This window comes from Rattus norvegicus, chromosome 20, assembly GCF_036323735.1.
Source record: "Rattus norvegicus strain BN/NHsdMcwi chromosome 20, GRCr8, whole genome shotgun sequence".
Taxonomy (NCBI): domain Eukaryota; kingdom Metazoa; phylum Chordata; class Mammalia; order Rodentia; family Muridae; genus Rattus; species Rattus norvegicus.
The window spans coordinates 20,056,765-20,079,726 of NC_086038.1; the positions used below are offsets into that span (position 1 = coordinate 20,056,765).

Consider the following 22,962-nt stretch of genomic DNA (forward strand, 5'->3'; position numbering starts at 1 on the left):
AGACTGACCCCATACTGTCTGGATTTTACAGTAAGCATCTTTAGTAGCAACCTCCGAGCAGGTAAATGTATGGCACATCCCACAGCCAAAGGAAGTACCGAATAACCAAAAAAAAAAAAAATTCTAAATATGTAGGGTCAGGCGTTGTAACTCAGTGGTTAGGGTGTTTGCCAGCACTGGGGGACCCTGGGTTCAATCTGTGCATATATAAAGTGGGTATGGTGCCCTGGATTGTAAGCTTTTGGGAGGTGGAGGTAGGAGGATCAGCAATTCAAGGTCATCTTCAGCCTGGGTTACAAACATGGTGTCTATGGAGTCTCTTCATACTCCCTATATAATACCTTGTTGTTTCCAGGCATTTTACTGTGGACATTTCCAACACTTGGGAGAGGAGACAGCATACAAACCCCCACCTCTGCCACAATTTTAATTCACAAGTCCATCCTCCTCCCTCGGTATTTTGGAGTAAGTTGCTGATTGTCACTCCCATCACTAGCTAAATATGCGCCTCTAAAATTAGAGTCAGTTTTTTTTTTCTACTAAAGACCACAACGCCACGATCAGACTTTTGAACGTTACAAAAATTGCTTAAGATCAACCATCAAGGGCCAAAGCCCCAAATCGCTTAGCATCTCCCTTTTAGAGTGAGCCTTCTGTGTCAACACCGGAACTGCTACTTAAGTCAATTTCTCAGTTTCCACTGTCATTCGAGCAGCAGGTGGCATCACGGGGCCCAGAAGTGGGCGGGGCCTGAGCTCCGGTTAGGCGTTACCACCGCCCATCCCAGTTGCCTTGACGATGAGGGCTTCCTCTAGAGAAAACGTGGCAGGGTCGTCCATAGGATTGACCTCCTGGGGCCCGACCACCCCTGGGGTGACGCCAGCAGGCAGCACGACTGATTCTGAGGTATGCGCTCCTTTCTAGGCAGTCCAGGACCCGGCCCTCGGCTAATTCCAAGGTCACTCAAGGTCAAGGCCAGAGTCACAGGGGATTCAACTGGTAATGGCCTGCAAGCTTGGTGCAGGGCTCCCCAGGACCTCTGAAACTCATCACAAGCCCTGTGAGCTTACTCTGGAAAGTTCCATGCTCACACAACCTCTTAAATATGCAAATCTTCAACTGGGGGGAAAAAAAGTAATCTCTGATCTTAAAGGGAACCAGTCCCTTTTTGCAAGCGCCACAGATTGTAACGATAAACAAGTGTTCAAAAGGTGTTAAAGATTGCCGCGATTTGAGTGAGTCAGGCTTGGTTTCTGTTGTCACCTGTCCCTGTCCCAGGAGACAAGACCAAACACCCTGAGAGTTTATTCTCTGCCCCTAGCCTCCTGGCTCATAGTGAATTTGTCCCAGTCCTCTTGGATACCACCAGGTCACCTTAAGAACCACCCCCCCCCCTCCTAGCACCAACTGTCAACGGGTGGGGGGCATTAAGTCATTTTGTCCCTAGACTTAATAGTTGAAACAGTTCATTATTATTTTATTTATACTTATTTGTGGGTGGGTGGATGGACGTCCCAGTGCCGGTGCTCGGTGCTCGGAGCTCAGTACTCGGTGCTCGGTGCTCGGTGCTCGGTGCTCGGTGTGGAGGTCAGAGGACCACTTGATGATTGTCCACGTGGGTCCCAAAGATGAAGGTCAGGAGTTCAGCTTTGGCAGAAGGTGCCACACTACTTGCTAAGATTTTTAACCACAAGTGTATCAGCTAAGGCATCTATTTTGTTCGGTTTTATATATGTATATATATTTAAATCTTCTCGACGAGTATATCAAATACTGTTTCTAGGATGTTATTTTTTCTTTTTTTTTTAAGACTCTGAAGAGTGAATAATGGAGTGTTAATTAACACGGCTTTGTTCAGCCTCCGTATTAGTCTAAACAACTGTCTTTGTGAAGAAGATAAGTATTCGATGCAGACTCAGCAGTCAGAAAGCACAAAGCCAATAATTTCATGCCTTCCTCTCCAACAAACAAGCGAGCCAGTCCCACCCCACCCCCTCCGAGTCCCCCAGCACTGCAGGCAGACCGCTAAGCCTGCAGGCTCTCCCATGAGCCTTTCCAAATAAAATTAGCATACATTAAATGCACATTTTAACATGATAAACTGGATCCTAGGCTCATTCCTCCCTTGTGATCGCTAATGTAAGTTAACATAATTTTTAAACCAGCATAGGAAACTTTCCAATTAAATTCTGTGTCGTTTAAACATATACAAAATCTTCTGCGACTGTATGCCTCCTTGTGCTCGCACGCTAGCGTACCAGTGGATGCAATGCCCTTCCTAAGAACATTTAATGATTTGAGGCGTAATGAATCAGTATTTGAAGGGGTGTGTGTGTGTGTGTGTGGAGAGAATGTGTGAGTTTAATAAAAAAAAAGACTGAGCTAATATAACATGGACACAAATACACATAAATCTATATTTCAATTTTTATTAGCTCAGTCTTTTTATTAGTAAGACACTGAAGAAATCCAGTTGTGCCTCGGGCTCACTTAGTGGTGTGCCTTAACCAAGAATGACGGTTAATATCCAGAGGAGCGCTCTCCACTTTCCAGCCCTGTAAAACCGAGTCCTAGAACACAGCAAGATGGCCCACCAGCCGGACTGCCCATCTGGGCTGTCTCCAGACTTTGAGTTTGTCAGGAAAACACGGCAAAGACCCTTTTAGGCAAGGAAAGGCACTGGGGTCAGATTCCTTGCAGAGGTGACCCCCTTAATAGTGATCCACGATTAAGGTTTCTTTTCTGTAAATTCTGCATCTAAATTGACTCAGCTAGAAGACCATCTAGTCATCTGAGGCATACAAGAGTGAACTATTTCTTTTTCAGCCAAGTCTATCAGAAATAAAGCACACGTTTCAGTCCCCATGGTTCCCCATGTGTTGGGGATAGGCAACATCTAGACTAAAAATGGTGGCCTGATTCACATAGTAGGTCCTCAAGCAGTTTTGTTAGCCCATTGATAACAGAGGCAGCCTGTCATGGGCCACTCAAGTAGGTCACCAGAAACCATGGTCTACACTGAGATACCCTGAGCAGAGGGCATGGGGGCATAGAACCAAGAAAGGAGATTTTTGTGGGGGACATCCCATGAGCTCTGCTTGCTAATATCTGGAAGTCCAGTTTCTCCAGTCATATTGGGCAAAAATACCTCCTTCTGAAATGAAAGACTAAACTTTCAGCTTTTGTTTGTATGAATGTGAAAGGGCAGAAAGGAAAAAATAACAAAAATTGAACATAAAGGTTAGCTATTATAGACCTATGTGAAAATAGCTTTCTAAATAAATATCCAATTCAAATTCTGCAGCCTCCTGGCCAATTAGTTCATTAATAGCATCCTCAAAAATGCTCATTCTTCAAAGGGATGTGGCTTGGTCACATTAGGGAGCTCCAGGGAATTCTGGTGCTGAATGAGAGTCATAGCATGTCTACCACAGGGGATGTCCACCACAGGGGATGTCCACCACAGGGGATGTGAACCCGCTCCCTCTGGTAAATCACCAGAATGCAGACAATTATCTTACAGAGAGAAATGCTGAAGTTTGTCTTAGAGATCGTCAGTATGTCTGGTGGGAATCTGTGTGTGGACAGATTTATCTACACCCGATGGTCTTCTAGAACGTTAGAGGTGGTCCTCCCGAAGCCCCGTGTGAGCACACGTACATATGTGGGCTCAACTTGGATAGCAGACCTTCAAATGAACACATTTTCAATAACATCCTAGAAACTTCTTATTTAAAGTATATACTTCAATGTGGATGAGCAGGTCAACCTGGACAGGCTGTGTGATGGTGGAAAAAAAATATAAATAGACTTCAAATGTCACCATCTTTATCGGAGTGTGGATGCGGGGACACTGCCTGGTTCGTTTCTTCCCATGCCTAGAGCTACAGACCCCTTTAAGCCATTCTGTCCCCGCCCCCCATGCTCCTCTCAGGTGAGCCTAACTCATTTTCAATCTTCCGGTTAGTAAAAGATCTAGGCACTAAGAGCAAGTCTTTAAGAAGTCCAAATTTTTATGTATTGACAGGGGAGGCTCTTGTATATGACACGGGGCACACACAGGAGGCAACATTGGGGAGTCAAGCCCTTCCTTGCACTGTGAGCGCCAAGAATCAAACTCTAGCTATCAGGCCTGGGCTACAAGCAACTGACCCACTGAGCTCTCTCGCAGGATATATATATATATATATATATATGATACTACACTATATAAATATAATGTATTATATATATATATATGTATATATATATATATTGAAATGAGGATTCTCCTGAGTATACCAGTCGGTCTCCTCCCATTACACTCAGAACAGGTAGGGGTAATATGAGTGGACTCACCATTAAAGCAGAATACAGGCTTTCTATGTATGTGCAAATTATGCATTTTAGACTGCTATTCTTTTCCACTGAGCAGTCATTCAGTCAGTCAGTCTGTTCATCCGTCCATATCTCTCTCTCTGTCTCTATCTCTCTGTCTCTGTCTGTCTGTCTGTGTGTGTGTGTCTGTGTGTGTTTGTGTGTGTTTGTGTGTGTCTGTATGTGTCTGTATGTTTACATGTACATATGAGGAAGCTAAGAGGTCCACGTTGGATTTCCTCCTCAAGTCACTTCCTTAATTAGTGAGACAGGGCCTCTTGGTACGGGGATGTGAACCTTGCTAATTCCCCAAGACTCGTAACCTTCCTAAAGCTATGACCCTTTAAGACAGTTCCTCATGCTGTGGTGACCTCCAACCATAGAGTTACAGTCATTGCTACTTCCTAAGTGGAATTTTGCTACTGTTCTGAGTCATAATGTGAGCATCCCTGGGGACAGCGCACTGGGACAGGCTGAGAACTGCTGCGTTAGGCTGTGGCTGTGATCTTCCAGGGATCTGCCTGTCTCTGGCGCTGTGCGGTACTGGGATTATTAATGCCCACCACCTGGCTTTTCCTGTTGAGTTTCAGGGATCTGAACTCAGGTCCTGGTGATTCCACAGCAGGCATTGTACCCACTGAGCCATCTCCCCAGACTGAGGAGTCTGTCCATTCTTTATTAATGTCACACCATTTTTATATTGAACGTTCACATCTAGTTTGGGAAGGCCCCGCCCACCATCTTAACTCCTTCCAAGTGTCTCTATTCCCTCCTAGGAATTTAAACGCTATCTCCTAAAGCTCTGGGAAAATCCGACAGGAATTCAGAATTGTCTTTGCTTCCCGTTTATGATGTGAGAGGAATTTATTCCTTGAGTCTGAAGGAGTTTCTGCTGCGTATCTTTCATCAGTTCTTATCCCTCGAGCGCTGAGGGACAGAGGGTTAGAGGCTTAGAGTCTTGCCACAATGCTTTTGCCTTTATTATAGTCGGAACAAAGCACAATTCAATCACTTCGGACATTTCCATGTCTAATTAGCTTCTCAAACGGAGAAAAGAACCCGGCTTTGTGCATTTACGGGATGTATAACCATCTTACCCCATTTCCGAGCTGAGTGTTAGCACAATGTCAGCCTTCTTAGGGACACTATGATGTCATTCTCAAAGAAAGGCCTTTTTGTTCCTTTGTGTCTAATGCTTAAACCGAATATTTCATTTTCTTATCTTCTTACCATAACGAGGAAGAATGACTCTAATGTTGAATTACAGTAAAGCTGCTCGTCTGGATGCTGTCCCCAGCTCTTGGTCCCACAGCTCTGACTACTGTCCCCGTGATCCCCAGGGTCGGTGGTGGCTGTTAGTTTTGGCAAATACTCTCCAGCCTGGCTCTGGTTTCTCTTTCCATTTAATTTGACCAAGCGCTTTGCCAGAGTTTAGAAGGTACCTGGTCAGTATTTATGTAACGTTCACAGAATCCATGTTGAATTTGACATGAACCCACGATCCCCGTCGCAGGTTCTGTTCGGGGATGGCATGTTGTCCTTTAATCGCAGTGGGATCCACTCTCTCAAGATCGATTTTTAACTCAGATGACAGCCCAAGTCCATTAGTGATTTAAACTATTCTCTTTGTTCTTCTTTGGACTCTTCTATGTAGATGGGCAGCTTTTAAAAACCGAACTTTTAGAAGCCTAAAATGAGGATGCATGGAATTTCTGAGTAGGGAAACGGTCAGACGCGACTGTAACCTGTGGCAGACGCAGAGAAAATGGTTATTGATGGGTTTTGATTAACCTAGGTTTTGACTGTGTGTAATACAGGATGGGCCTGTTGGCTTAACAAAAGGTAGAATCCAGTTTGGGTCCTGTTTGGTGGGATACATTTCCTCCTTTATCCCCACTAAGTATCTTTTTTCCAATAACTTCTGTATTTGTTCATGTTACACACCAATCACAGTCCCCCTTACCCTACACCCTGGTCCCCACCATGTCACACAGCCTATCTCCCACTCCCTTCACCTCTGAGAAGGCGAGGTGGCCCCTGGGTACCAACCCACCCTGGCACCTCAAGTCACTGCAGGACTAGGCAATCCTCTCCCACAGAAGCAAGACAAGGCAGCCCAGTAAGCGGAACAGGATCCACAGCAGGCAACAGGCTCAGGGTCGACCCCCACCTCCAGCTGTTGGGGGAGCCACATGAGACCAAGCTGGACATCTGCTGTGTGTGCTTAGGGTCTAGGTCCAGCCCGTGTACGGTCTGTGGTTGGTGACTCAGTTTCTGGGAGCCCCCAAGTGTCCCCACTAAGTTTGAACAATTTATATTTTTCTACGAAATCCCCCACCTCCTTATATTTTCTAATGTTTGCCACCTGCTATGGTAACATTTACTTAGTTTTTATTTAATCATACTTAGCAGAGAGTTGCCTTTTTACCTATATGTTTAAATAGCTAAATTTTTATTTTATTTGTCTTTCTTTTCCCTTACTTAGTTGTCTTCTTTTACAAATAACTGGTTGGCTAGCTTTGTGGGACGCTCACGGTGAGGAGGATGAGGGAGGCCCCACCAGGCTCGGCGTGCAAGAAGCGCCAGCCAGTACCTTAGCACTCCAGACGGGCGATGCCTCCGTGAGCCTCACTGATAAACTCAAGTGGGTGCGGGATGTGCTGGAATGGATCACACGTTAAAATAAAAACAGCAACAATATTCCTGACCTGTTTTTACCTCAGACTCCCTAATGGCTTAACACAATGCCGCTCCTCAGTCTAAACTCCGGCGTTTGTAGGCGAGCTCATGTTCTTCTGACTGAGAAAGCCACCTTTTCCTCATCCTTTGATAGGGCCCTTTAGACTCTCCTGTGTGAAGCACCATCAACAGTGGGTGCTCACTTACAAATGGGGGGTGTTTAGGTGACACCAAGAAGGAGAAATTTAACAAAAGGTTATCTGGTAACTAATCAGAGGTTGAACACGCTGACTTTGGAAGGGATGCTAAGATCCAGCAGTGGTGAGAAGGTGTGAGTTAACAGTGCGCTGTAGCTCTGGAGTTTCCAGTGGAAACACAGAGGAGCCGAGAGACAGACACAGGTGGGCAAGTTTAGCCTGTTTAAGAATCACTGCGGTGTCTTCTGCTGTACAGATTGGGACGTATACACTGGAAGACCAAGGTTTTCAGTCACCTAATGCTCTTCTAATGCAAGGCAGCATGGGAATTGTATATAATATATATTACATGTGTATGTGTGTATATAAATGTATATATAATAGAACACACACATATACACACACACATATATGATTATGTATATAAGAAAGGAGGAGGAGAAGAAGCCTCATTCAGAGTAGGTCCAGAAATACAGGTATTTCTTTAAATGCTGCTATTACCAACACTAAAACTAATAAGAGAGGCAAGCTCTGAGGAAAGATGATTAAATTCACACATCTCAGTAAGAAGAGTGGCCCTGGCGTGGGGCATCATTGCTCCCTCTCTGGCTGTCAAAGGCCTGACACAGCTACATTCACTTGATTTTTTTTTAATTTTTTTATTAGTTTTTATGTATGTGAGTACACTGTAGCCATCTTCAGACACACCAGTAGAGGGCATCAGATCCCATTACAGATGGTTGGGAGCCACCATGTGGGTGCTGGGAATTGAATTCAGGACCTCTGGAAAGAGCGATCAGCGCTCTTAACCACTGAGCCATCTCTCCAGCCCTAGATTCATTTTATATCTATATAACTTTCTATCTATATGAACTTCATACAGCTCTCTCTATGTGACCCAATTTTTTTTTTCTATTCTGAATTTTTCTCACCAAGTAAATGTCCATGTCTTTTGTTTTCCACATACTTCTCTCTTGCTCTGACTCACCGTGGCTATTTCGTTAGTCCTCAAAACACAGAAAATGATTTTTTTTTAAAAAGAAAAAATCTGAAACTAAATTTAAAATCAAGTGAGTTGGCTCAGGTCATTAAATTAATCAGCACCCAAACCGTCACCTCATCTCCCGTTCTTCTAAAGTCCCAGTTCCTCAACTCTCTCCCAGCAAGCACACTATCATGGCGCAGAGATGAAACTCAACAGCCCCTTCGCAACCCATGCTGACCCAGCAGGGCTTGCAAAATTCCAAATAGAAGCAAAGATGGGAGGAGCATGTAAGGGACTTCTCAGTATAAGACCAAGTACCCTTGAATGCTAATAAAGGATATGTATAGACAAACACATTTAAGAGAAGGTAACACCGTGTGTCTGACTGAAATACCATCCTCTACCCAAGCCCATCGATTTGATTGGGCTTCAAAGTATCTGCGAACCCAGCAGGTGCAAAGTATATCATAGCAGGTGCTAAAAGATCAGATCCAAGCAATTATAGTTGGGTTTAATTTATTCATATTTAATAGTGCAGCCTCAGTGTAATAATCTAATATTAAGTTATAACAACGGTGTTCGTTTTGCGATTCTCCGTTAGGAAACGGTAGTGCCAATGCCGTAGTGGGTGGGGTGCTTGTGGGATGGCTGGGAAGGCCTGGATTTATCTCTGGCACCGAATCAACCAGCCATGATAGCACCCGCTTGGAATCCCAGCATCAGGAGCTAGAGGCCGGAGGACCAAAAGTTCAAAGTGATCTGCTATACGGTGATCTCCAGGCCATCTTGAGAGAGGGGCGAGGGAAGGGGTGTAATAACCATGTTGCCTGGTTATTAGCTACAGTGAGCATCTCCTCGCTCTCGCTTCTCTGATGCCAGCATGTAAACAATTGAATCCCCGTTTGGTTAATTGAGAGACATTCACCTGAGTCCCCCAGATTCCCGACAAGCTTCGGTGTGCGCGCAGCTGCTCTCATCTCCTGGCTATAACTGTACCTCACCCCCTCTTCCGACTGGATTCAGAACTCTTCCTACTGTGAACCGGGACAGTCTCGTCCATTAACTGACATCTTCAAACTTGATCTTCCTGACTCTGCCGTTTCTAATTAACTTTGAAATATTTGTACCGTGCTCTGCACAGCCCACCGCCAACTCTACTGTGAAAGGCCCGGAACCACCTGCTCTGGAAACTTCAGCTCTGCATCAAAACTGTGTGAAGACTCTGTTTCCTTTGATCCCTTCCCCCGCTTCCCATCAATAACCATTTTCTCTGCGTCTGCCACAGGTTACAGTCGCGTCTGACCGTTTCCCTACTCAGAAATTCCATGCATCCTCATCTTCTGTATTGGTGGGAGAAAACCCCATGGCTCGACATTCCTCCACTGGCCAGAGTCTAAAACGTCTATGATCCCACATATAGCTGATGTCTTTGTAAACATTTAGGAAGTACATATTGTCTCCTTAAACTCAGGTCCTCCCACCACATCCTGCAGTGACCACGGCCCACCTGATGACACCTCATTCCTGGTGCCTGTCCTGCACACCGCTGGGAATCTTTCCTGCAGGGTTCTGGTTATGCCGGTCCTGAAGGGTCATTCACAGATCCCTACATTCCTGTCCTCGTCTTTGCTTAGAGACCGAGTGCCTCACTTTGTACAACTCATGTCTCATGTTTGTTTTCCTTTGAAATACTGCTTCCGGCTGTTTGAGAACCAAATCCATGCGCACAAAGTGTTCTGATGAACTCCACCTCGACCCCTGTCCTCGGCTCATGTTTTGTTCATCTGTGGTCCCCTTTCCTGACTCGACATTGAACTCCTTGGAGTGGCAAGCCTCTCCTCACTTCACCTCTCTTGAGCCTACAGTTTGACTAGGAATGTGTAGGAATATACAAATATGTATATGTATATGTATATAACATGTAGGAATAGACAGTTAGTGTTTGCTGAATTGTAAAGCAGCCCTCAGCTCTACACATACCTAAGAATAAGCTGTCCAGTCATTAACCGTGTAACTTTTCAGAGGTGAGCCACTACCATGTAACAACAGAAAAGAAAAACAACAAAGGTTTTTAATATCATTGTGGTCAGTATGCAAAATATCTGATTCAGATAACCCCTTCTTTTTTGATTTGCTTTAATAGAAAAATATTGAATTCCAGGAGAATGAAAGGATTCTGTCTCCAGATATACTCACCACTAACCAGATCATTGACCTGCTGGGAGAAGAGGACGTGGAAAAAATTCAAGAGTAAGTTACTCCAGAGTCTCAGTTACTCCAGAGTCTCAGTTACTCCAGAGTCTCAGTTACTCCAGAGTCTCAGTTACTCCAGAGTCTCAGTCAAGTAGACATCAGTCCTAGGCCTTCGTTGCTAAGTGACCACACAGTGCTTTGTTTATTAAGCTTTTAATTCAAGCTATGGGCTATTACAGTATCTACTAAAATATGTCAAGTCTTGGACACACACACACACACACACACAAACACACACACACACACGCATGAGTATTGACTCTGGACAGCTCAGGAGCCTTTACTGGTGATTAACGTGCTTGGAAACCTATCTGTTAATGTTGACCAAGAGCACCTGTATCTACCCCGAGCCCTTTTCTCTTGCATGCATGGAACTCTCAATACGTCCAGTAATTTAAAGAGCATCCTTTTCTAACATCAACTCTATTAGTATGATATAGTAAATATGTCACGAGCATTAATAGTTAAGTAGGTTATTGTCTTAGTTTGCATTACTGTTACTGTGATCAAACGTCAAGACCAAGGCACCTTGTGGGGGAAGAGGTTTATTCCATTATTCAGCCACTTCCTCATCACTGTTCATCCTTCAACAGGTCAGGACAGGAACTCAAACAGGGCAGGAACCTGGAGGCAGGAACTGATTCAGTAGCCTTGGAGAGATGCTGCTTACTGGCTTTCTCCTCATGCCTTGCTCAGCCTGCTTTCTTATGGAGTCCAGGTCCCGCCCAGGGGGAGCCCCACTCACAATAGGCGTGACCCTCCCCCATCAATCATTAATTAAGAATATTTTCTATTGGCTTGACTGTAGTCTGATGTTATGGAGGCATTTTCTACATCGAGGTACCCTCTTCTCAGATGACTCTAGCTTGTGTCAAGTTGACATCAAACTTATGATTTTGAAAGTTCTGCACACTAGCCATTTACCAATGATATTTATTTAAAAAATGATGTATACTCTAGACTCTTAAATATAGGTAAGACAGAATTTGTCACAGTAATTCTAACACTGCACTCTCTTGGGTATATAATACTAGGGAATGCCATTTATTTAGAATATTAGCCAGATAGGTCAATCAACGTGATTTCTTTTAAAATGTCTATTAGGGCTAGAAAGGTGTCTCCGTGGCTAAGAACACGTAACGATCTTGTAGAGGGGCCATACTCCATTCCCTATACCCACACTGGGAAGTTTGCAACCAACTGCCTAAAACTATCTCCAGAGAACACAAAACTCTTTCTGGTCCTATGTGGGTACCTGACTCATTTGCACATAACCCTCCAGACAGACAGACACACATACAAGTCGTTTTAAAAAAAGATGTTTTAGTCATCCCCCATTTAAAAAGAAGTCACCCCACCTTGAAGTGGTGCTTGGCTGTGGACTGTAGCTCTGGGTTGGTGTGATTCAAGAACCTGGGCCCGAATCCTGGTGTTTGCAAGCCAATACGCAGGACACAAGCAAGGTGTCACAGACTGAAATGACACATAGAAAATGATTCCATCAATGGTGGCCCTAGACAGACTTTACAAGTGCTAGGGCACTGAAGCTATTCCTCCTGAGGAGCTAGCTATGACATCCATCCCGGATGGCAGGGGAATGGGAGAAAAGAAAATTCATCAAGAGAAGCAAGTAACGGGGCTGGGGATTTAGCTCAGTGGTAGAGCGCTTACCTAGGAAGCGCAAGGCCCTGGGTTCGGTCCCCAGCTCCGAAAAAAAAAAGAACCAAAAAAAAAAAAAAAAAGAGAGAGAAGCAAGTAACATGACAGATTTTTCCCAAGATGCACTTCACCTCCAACACTCGCAGACTCTTCTGGGCAGTGATAGAATGACTGGACCCCACTGTCTGCTGTCTTCAGCTTCCACAGAGTTGGTCAGGAAAATAAAATTCCCACCAGTTTTAAATGATGTCTTGTAACATTCTTAGAAATTTTTTCTTTTATTGGATTTTTTTATTTACATTTCGAATGTTATTTCCGGTTTCCTGGACATAAACTCACTATCCCATCCCTCTCCCCTTCTTCTGTAAGGGTGTTCCCCTTCCCATCCTCCCTTCCCGTCCCACATTCCCCTACACTGGAGGGGTCCAGCCTTGGCAGGACCAAGGGCTTCTCCTTCCATTGGTGCCCAACAAGGCCATCCTCTGCTACCTATGCATATGATTTTTACAAAATAAATATTTACTGGGAATTCTGATTCTTAGATTAGGGATTGTTTAAAAAATGAAACAGACACACACAACCCTCTGGTCACAGATGGATCCTGATGCCTGAGTTTGAGCCCTGATCTACACAGAGGAAGAAAAGAATGAACTCTAGGAAGTTATTCTCTGTGTTCCACACTTGTGTGGACACACACACACACACACACACACAACCCATACACACAACCCATACACACACACACACAACCCATACACACACACACCCCATACACACACACAACCCATACACACACACACACAACCCACACACACACACACACACAACCCACACACACACACACACACACAACCCATACACAGACACACACCCATACACACACACAACCCATACACACACACACACAACCCATACACACACACACACACAACCCATACACACACACACACCCCATACACACACACAACCCATACACACACACACACAACCCATACACACACACACACACAACCCATACACACACACACACCCCATACACACACACAACCCATACACACACACACACAACCCATACACACACACCCATACACACACACAACCCACACACACACACACACAACCCATACACACACACACCCATACACACACACACCCCATACACACACACACAACCCATACACACACACACACAACCCATACACACACATCCATACACACACACACACCCGTACACACACACACAACCCATACACACACACACCCATACACACACACACACAACCCACACACACACACACCCCATACACACACACACAACCCATACACACACACCCATACACACACACAACCCACACACACACACAACCCATACACACACACACCCATACACACACACACACAACCCACACACACACACACAACCCATACACACAGACACACACCCATACACACACACACCCATACACACACACACACAACCCACACACACACACACACACAACCCATACACACACACACCCATACACACACACACACACAACCCACACACACACACACACAACCCATACACACACACACACACACACACACACACACACATACACACAGACGTAACAAATAAATACAAAACAATTTTAAAAATTGATTTTAAGTAATTACGGTATTAATAATAGACATTGTGGTTTTTATGTAGAATGTCTCTCCCACTTGAAGGCTTTAATATACTTTAATATGAAAGTCATCTTCGCCATTGTCATGCTCAATACAAAGTGAGAATAAATCAGGGCAAGGGACATATTTAATCCAGCTTCCAATTTACTTGTAATGGATAGTAATTAAAATGCCAACATTAAAAATACCAAACAGCTATTATTTAACTAATATTAAATAAAATGTTAGGATTTTAGAAGGTTATTTTCCCACATCATAACTTAGGCTGTGATTATAGAACACGTTCTCTTTCAGTTATCGACTCTACGTTGTTGTGACATATCCAAATTCAGAAAATACTTTTGAGCATCAGGGCTGTGTATGTGGAACGAACCGCAGGACACAAGTGATGCCACAGCTGTTGGTAAAGGACAGGACAAGCAGCCCATTCAGGGACAGAAGCATAGGCTCTCCATAGTCAGCCGAGATTTCAAAACATTCTAGTATATCCAGGACGGCCTGGCCAGATCCTTCCTAAAGACACAAGACACAACAAAACACAACTTAAACATAGCAATATAGGAAATATAGATACAACAGCTGTGTCAAAAGCAGGTTGACAGTCATTGCCAGTGATCGGAACATAGAAATCACACAAAGGGATGTCAAATGTTAGGACAGCGCTATCTTGGGAGCCATTTTTTTTTTTTTTTTTTACTTTTCTCATGTGTTTAAATATAATTTCTGTAACAATAATCTACATGTGTTTGCAATCATTTTCAATTTAAAACAGCATTATTGTAAGTGATAGTTATATATTTTTCAAAAAGACAGTAGTATAATTTAATTATCCTCTCCCGGGTGACCAAAATAGTCCAAGATTATGCAGTTTGAAAAGCTATAAACCTACTTAAATAAATTACAACAAAATCACCATATTTCCCCACATTTCACAATTATGAGTTATTTCTCTATACCAACAGGCAACCCAAGAGACATGAGGGATTATTCAAAATACATTTTGAAATAGACTTCGCATGTCTGGTGTTCTTCTCATGACTTCTAATTTCTACCAATATTTTATTTATATGTAACTCAGCGATACTTACAAATCTATTCCAAAGTTTCATTAAAAAAAGAGGTGCCTTCAAAAATAGCTCAGTAGTTGAGAGTACCGGCTGCCCTTACAGAGGTGCCAGCTGTGATTCCCAGCACCCACAGGGTGGGTAACAACCGTCTGTAAGTCCAGTTCCAGGGAATGGGGATCCAATGTCATCCTCTGGCCTCCTTGGGGACCACACATACAAGTAGGATCCAGACAACCATGCAAGCCTACACACATAAAATAAAAATTAAAAAGAGTTTTAAAATCGTTTTAAATGACAGAGGGTAGTTAAAAATAGCTTTATAAACACAGAAGTAACATGGAACCTTGGTTTCGTTTGCATCTTTGGAGACCGAGTCTTATTCCATCACCCACGCTGGCCTCATGCTCAAGAGAACGCCCCTGCCTCTGCTTCTCAAGTGCCGCACTTTGGGTTATGCAGCACCACACCAGGTCTCCCAGGACACGTCCTGCAGCCAGGCTCTGCTGAGCTCCTTTCCCTTCGTGTGCATCAGCCCACAGTGTCTGTGGCTCTCTCTCCCTCCTGCCTCTCTGACTCCATCGTCCCTCATGACCAAATGAGCAGTAGCACCAGAGAATCTGTGTTCCAGCTATGGCCGTAGCATGACTCCCTGTATCTCCTCCTTTGGAGTGAAATAAAACACATTATTGTAAAAGAATAAAACAATCAACACTAAGCCCTGAGGGTCAACCATGGGCAGGAATCCACTGGTACAAGGAAATTGGAAGGAGGGAGGGATGGAAGAAATGGAGGGAGAGAGGGAGGGAGGCAGGGAGAGAGAGAGAAGAGGGAGAGAGGGATGGAATGAGGGAGACTATGGGCCAAGGCTGGGGCGGAGGGAGGTCAGAGAGGAGTCACCTAAACAAGTTGGAAAACATCATCCTTGAGTTCATTCAAACACAAAAGCTGAAAAAATAAAAGCAGGAAGCAAGGAACACGTGAAGGTGTTGAGGACAAATGTTTACTGAAGAACAGGCAGAATGCAGAGGGCAGAGGAAGAGAATGTGCTGGGGTGTGGAGGGGATCGACAGAAGCGAGAAGAAATGTTAACCAAAGTCATGATTAAAAGCTGAATCGATTCCACGAGGCAAGAGATTAAAGAGCTGGTAAGATATGCACATAAAGGAGCTGTGGGAGCTAAAAGAAGACGCTAAGCATAGAGAAGGGACTTAACATGGAATCTGCTTGGCTGAAAATGAAGTCGGAAAATTCACAGCAGTGTCATAATGTCATAATGCGCTGGCGGGGGGCGGGGGATACTGGGTTGCACGCACAACACAACGAACAAGAAGAGAATGACGCTTGGTGTAATACATGCTCCGGGATGACGCTTCAGACATCTCATGTCCAGGATAAAGTGACCCAGGAAGGACAATGAGCAGGCAAGCCTCTCACAGTTCCCTGCCAGGGCTGGACAGCAACTGTCTGGGGGGGACAGACAAGTCATCAGAGCCTGGTCTGTGGAAAGAACAGGGTTTCAGAACCAAATGCTAGCAGAGATTGTTCAGGACATTTTTATATAAAGAACTCAAAAGCCAGGGTGTGTCCTGAGGTTTAATTGAAAAATTGACCTATTGCCTCAGGCGAGATTAATCAATTCATTATGCATCTAACATAACAAAATCAGGCAAGATTAATCAATTCATTATCCCTCTAACATAGCAATAATAAGAAAACTGCCAAAGAGAAATTGTGATCTAAAAATGAAATAAAATAAATCCCTGTCAGTAAGCACAAGACTCATTTGAAATTAAAATAAAGGCAAACAGGACAATTATAAACTAGAACAACTATTCTAGAACCTTCTGGTAAAAATAAGTATGTGTGTGAGGGGGAAATAACCCACTTTCTTCCTTTCACGTACATGAAACTGAATTTCAGAATGCTTTATAAACACTGTATCCAAAATATAAAGGGATGAAGGGTCAATAGTCCTTGTTATACACACTTACACACACACACACAGACACACACACACACACACACAGAGAGAGAGAGAGAGAGAGAGAGAGAGAGAGACGTTCTTAGAAAATCATTTGTGAAAGCAACCAATGGGATTGGAGGAAATGCTCAGTGTATCAAGGCTTACCCTGCTCTGGGATAAAGAGCCCCAGCCACCAACCACCATGTTGAGGCTGGGAGTCATGGTGACCATCTGTAATCCCAGCACATGGAGGCAGACAGCAGATCCCAGGACACGCTGACACATTATCCTCTGGCCTCCACATGCATGCATATACATAACGCACGTTAAACGTTTTTAAGTGGATTCGTATACATAAATACTGCATGTATGTATATACATCAATATGCATAAACATAGGCCTATATTATATTTAACGTCCCCATCCAACTCAGTTTTGAAGTCAAACTGCCTTCTGAGTTTCCAGACATGGGAGTTTTTAGATAATGACTAGAAGATGTTTGCCAGTAACAACCAAAGCTCCTCGTTAATTCTTTTTTGTTTGTCGTACATTGGAAGGAAGCTACCGCGTCGTTATGAATTAGTAAAATAGTCAGATAACTACAGCAGAGCCCTCCTCTTAGACCAGCTTCATAGGCTGAACGGCACTGTGTAGCATGGTGGGAAGGGGAGGGGAAGACGAAATTGTTGCTTAAATTCATCAGACTTCATGTTGTGTTTGTGGTTTCCCGGATGAGGCTGCACCTGTGTGTAATGATCAATTAAACAAAGCTCTACAGGAGTGCTTGGGGTTCAGTCCACCGAGGCTGTTGCTTCCTCTCTGCTCCTACAAGGCTTTCTTACGTCCTCTGGTGTCTCTCTTTCTTCAATTGCCCCACATAACTCGGATTACCAGCACTTGAGAAAGACGTTGATTTGTTACAGACGTTCAAAAAAAAAAAACTTTATTAACTTGTAACCTTGTTTCAATTATCAAGCTTTGACTATGGTGAAGGACAAAGGCTCCCCCTTTGAAAGTGGCAGGGTAAATTTGCTGCAGGAACCGTCACCCAGTTTGTCCCAAGAAACCACATGTGAGCAACAAGGAAAACCAATTAATCTGAAGGCCCTAGCCTTGAGCTTTGAAGATGATCCCCCACGATTATCACAGATCATCTGCACAAGACGGAAACAGTTTGAGGGAGATACAGCTACAGGTCTTAGAAGGAAGGAAAGATACAGGACACTTCCTGGAGGGACAGAAACAGAAACAAAAAAACAACCTAGACACCATGCCCTGAAGCCCCACTGGCGGTGTAGGACCAGGGTGTGCAGATTTGGAGCACACCTATCTGTTTATGCTGCTATAAAATGTTCCTATATTCCTTTCTTCTTTTACCTCACTAACCAAAACAGTAACAAGTGTTCAAAGAACTGACAGAAAGTCACTCCACACAGGAAACGCCTGTGTGTTGATTATCAGAACACAGGAAGTACCAAGCGGCTTATATCACGACACAGGAAGCAGCTAATGGTTTGTCCCCTAGCCAGGTCTTCACATCCACTTCATTTCCCACAAGCAGCTGTCCACAGACATAAATTCACTCAAAGATAACAAACCCATGAGGAATATGCATGAAGAGGCGTGTACGCATAAACATACAAACAGAGAAGGGGCAGCAGAAAGACATGAGGGGAACACACAGAAAATACAGGCAAACGCTGTGCCACACGATCTTAAAGCTGCAACAGGAGCATAAAACAGGGAGGAAGAGAAGACTGTAAATATCAAAAGAAAATGCAGAAAAAGAAAGATCTAACAGCAGCTCAGGAAAGGACCGCGCGTTGAACGCATCCTGAGAGGGAAGAAGTAATAAGAAATAGACCAGAAGAAAGGAAGTCTGTTAGGGGGAAAAGTGTACCTAACATAAAACAAACAAGGTAATGGGGATTAGTGGAGGGTGGTAGAAGGAGAACAGGGAGGAGGAAACAGAAATGGGGGTTGGACGCGCCAGAGACTGGAATGTGGGGAGTTCCCCTGGGGGTCGACTCTAGCTGAGACTCCTAGCACTAGAGGATATGGATCCTGAAGTGGCCACTTCCTGTAGCCTGGCAGGTCTCTCAGTGGAGGGATACGGACACCAACCCACCCACAAAACCTGTTAGGGTTTAAGTCTCTGGCTCGCGCCCAGACAACGCACACCAAGCCAACATGGCTCCACATGGAGAGGTTTAATGAGAGGAGAGGAGAGGAAAGGCCGGCCATGAGCATGTGGAGGGAAGGGGGGATGGGGAGAGAAGGGACAGGGACAGAGGGGAGGAGAGCGGAGAAGCATAGAACAAAGAGAACGTGGAGGGGGCAAGCAGCCCCTTTTATAGTGAGTCAGGAACAGGTGGCAGTTGTCAGGCAACTGTGGACTGAGCATGCCTAGGTAGCTGCGGAGGTGGAGCTTAGACAGAATACCAACAAAACCTTCAACCTAAAATATGCCCTGCCTACAAAAGGTACAGGGACAATGATGGAGCAAAGGTAGAGGGAATGGCCGAGCCAATCCCTGACACTGTTAACGATTCTCTGTTGTGCTTGCAGACAGGAACCTACAATAACTGTCCTTTGAGAGGCTCCACCCAGCAGTCGATGGAAATAGATATAGAGACCCACAGCCAAACATTAGATGGAACACAGGGAATTTTGTGGAAGGGTTGGGGAAAGGATTGAGGGACGAGGGGCATAGTGACTCCACAGAAAAACCAATAGAGCCTTGACCCTTCAGGGCTCTCAAGACTGAATCATCAACCAAAGAATGAGCATTGGCTGGATCTAGGGCCCCTGAACATTTGTAGCAGATGTGCAGCTTGGTCTTCATGCAGGTCCCGGAAACAACTGGAGCAGGGGCCGTCCCTGAATCTGTTGCCTGCCTGTAGGTCCTATTCATTCCCCTAACGGGGCTGCCTTGTCTGGACTGTGTGCGAGTGGATACACATAGGCTTAATCCTGCAGTGACCTGATGTTCAGGAGGTTGGGGAGTCATGTGGGGGGTGATACCCAGAGGGGGATCCCCATTCTCAGAGGAGAAAGGGAGGGAGTAAGGGGGAGGATCTGCCTGAGAAGGTACTGGAAGTAGAGTGGGAGATGATATTGGGATGTAAAGTAAATAAATAAATTGATTAAAAAGTATTTCACAGAATATGTATATGTATGTGTATGTATATGTGTATACACACACACACACACACACACACACACACACACAGTTTTCTTTACAGAAAGAAAAGGACAGAATACTTAACAGTCTTTTTTCAGAAATGGAACAAAGTTAGAGAGATCCTGGTTGTGTATGTGGCTGAGTTGGTAGAGAAAGTATCTGGAGAGGGTGGGCTCCTGTGAGCCCTACTTGTCAGGGCCATCGCTAATCCCAGCCATAGCAACTGCACTGAGGCTGGAGCTCTAGGTCAACCGCATGACAGCCTGCATGGAATGTTGAATTCCAGGCAGAAAAAGTACCAGGTGTTGAAGGTACAAGAAGTGGAGACAGGGAGAAAGAACTGAGAGAGAAAGAGAAAGAGAAAGACAGAGACAGAGACAGAGACAGACAGAGACAGACACAGAGAGACACAAAGTCACAAAGGAAGCGTTCTACCCATTCTTTTCCTTTCTCCCTTTCTCTCCTCTCTTCCTCTCATCTTTGGGGCTCAGATATGACAACACTTTAGGATGAGAAGCACTCTAGAACTTTCATTAAAATACTTGCTTTCAAAACTTCTGGAAACTGTTCACTATTCAATCCCGTTTAACATCTGCATTTTTTTTCTTTTTGTTACAGAAAAATGGGAACGTTTCTGAATTTTAAAAATCTTCAGACTAGTCTACGAGACGCCATTCTATTAGACTACTATGTGGCTGGGTTCTGCTGGGCCAAGGGAATGAACTTTTCTATTGACCAGTATTCAAAATTTATGACTTTGCTGGACATGTTACTTCAAAATCTTCAAAGTAAGTGTAATCCCTCTCTGTCACTTTAAGGAGAAGAAATGTAGCGCGTGTAAATTAATATTCAGACGCCAAGACGCTTGCTTCATTGTGATTTCTTTAATAAGGACTGAGGCTTGTTTCCTAGATACAACAGGGGCCGCTCATTTCTCACTGAATGGTAAATCCTCAAAGAATTCTTAGTAGACTAAGGTTCTCTTTGTTGATTCGCCAAAGATATTCTAATTGACATTCCTCGCACCACAGATATCTGAGAATACGCTGTTATTTCGGCCAAGTTCTGTATATCCGAAACTATTTTGAAATCCAAATAATTCATTCTGCCTTTAAAGTGGAATACTATGTAGTTAGAAAAAGGAAAAAATAAGAAAGGTTTCTGCATGCTGTGTGCATATTATTAGAGTAAAAGAACAGGAAGCACTATGCACTTTTGTTTATAAAAATAGAAATCTGAATGCATTGTTATTTATATGTGTTCATGAAGGCAGAAAGAATACAGGGGGAAAAAACCAGAACTGTCTGTGAAGTCAGGCATGGAGGCACAGACTTGAACACTAGTGCTTGGGAGCAGAGAGGGGACTTGAAAGTCTAAGATGAACCTAACAGGCAGCCAAGAATTGGTTTTAAAAATAAAAATAAAAATAAACTTCTGGGGAGGATGTGGAAAACTCTGTGTGAGCAGCAGGGGCTGGAGGAAGCCTTTTTCAGGACAGATCTTCATATAAAGCAAACCTTGACTACCTCAGTCATTCATGCGAGAACTAAAGTGTCAAAGAGTGTTTGATGTGGCTGTCTCAAGCTTTGCAACTTCTGGGTAGAGTATTCATAGTCTGAAGAGAGCAGAAGAAGGTGAACCCCCCCCCCCAAAAAAAAAAGCTTTACAGTTCAAGTGTATGGAGTGTTTCCGTTTTACACCTTTCCCACACATCCCCTGTCTTCAGACGGCCTTTTGTTGAGCTTCACATGGTGGGTATCAGCTCGAACCTGGATTTCTGACCCTCTTTTGTCCAGCTAAGGCTCCAGAGCGTTGAAGTACAAATGCCAAAAGAGGAGAAAGAAAACAAATTCATTTTCTCTTTTCCTCTGGTAAGAAAACACCTTCTCCAACTCTTTAATATAGTTAGACTGTGGACAAAGAGCTTCAGTTGGTTTCAAGGAGGTGAAGTGTGTTCACAGTTAAACCAGGGGACGATTGGGGTCTTGACCACAAAGGCATCAGGCCCACTCCACCACAGGTCGGGCCAGGGAGGATGGTCCTGCTAAGTGGTTGTAAGTCGGTCTGCAGAGAGCCCGCTTCGAATCTCAACAGACCATCTCAGATATGAAGGGCAGTACTGAGACTTAATCTTAAGGCCATACTTTTGTGGGTTGTCCCCACTGAAGGCAGAAAATATTTCTGAAAAAAAAAAGAAAGAAAAAGAAAAAAGATCACGTCTGTTCACCAGACTTCATCCTTGTCGGCATTCCTTGAACAGTAGATGACAGCAAATAATTTATATGTTATTATTCAGGGAGATCGGAGTCAGGGTCAGAGTCAGAGAGTTAATTCCTGAAGGTGACACGAGGTCATCTTCAGCAAACAAGAGTCTGTCCCTTTGATGCCACATCGGACGCGGCAGGCAGGAGTCAGAAACCTACAGCGAGCAACAAAGAGAATAAGCTAGAACCTGACCCGCATTGCTCACCCAGCAAGGGAGCACGTGATGGACAAGAAATGGCGCATGCCAGGAATAGCGCATGCGTAGCGGCCCAGAAATGAACACACAAAAGGAAAGGTATATATGCAAAGGGTGCATAGGTAAAGTGTCAGACACGGGTACGTGCTAAGAAGGACACATATGTAAAAGGTCAGAGAGCACCGCACTCCGTGAATGGCGGGCACGTGTGAAATAGGTTTGAAGCGGTTCTCAGTAGAAATACTACATGCCCAGTGGATGGAAAGGTGGAAGACCTTGGGAACGGCACATTCAGAGGAGGAGACAAACCACACAAGTTCAGGAAGCATCAACTCAAAAGAGCTCCCGTGTAGACCCACTGACCAAGGGTTTCCCGTACACTTCTTATTTTTCTGCCATGATAGCACAGTCATCTTCCTCTTGGATGCCGGAGTTCAAAGATAAACTTTACAGCTAGTAAGTGTCCCTTTACCTGATCTCACCCCA

The 22,962-nt window shown here is 44.3% G+C and overlaps 1 protein-coding gene across 4 annotated transcripts in view; it reads left to right on the forward strand.

The window, feature by feature from the left end:
- The first annotated feature begins 697 nt into the window (after nt 1–697).
- Nucleotides 698–22,962, forward strand: part of Cabcoco1 (ciliary associated calcium binding coiled-coil 1) — a 109,271-nt gene continuing 87,006 nt past the window's right edge. Inside the window, exons 1-3 of one of the 4 annotated variants that reach the window (XM_006256355.4) lie at nt 698–906; nt 10,379–10,467; nt 20,634–20,803. In XM_006256355.4, the coding sequence (XP_006256417.1) occupies nt 799–906; nt 10,379–10,467; nt 20,634–20,803 (367 nt within the window). In that variant the 5' untranslated portion in view covers nt 698–798. Of the gene's footprint in view, nt 907–1,377; nt 1,635–10,360; nt 10,468–20,633; nt 20,804–22,962 lie in introns of those variants that run through there. The other 3 variants (NM_001134576.1, XM_006256356.5, XM_039098858.2) reach the window with 3 other exon arrangements.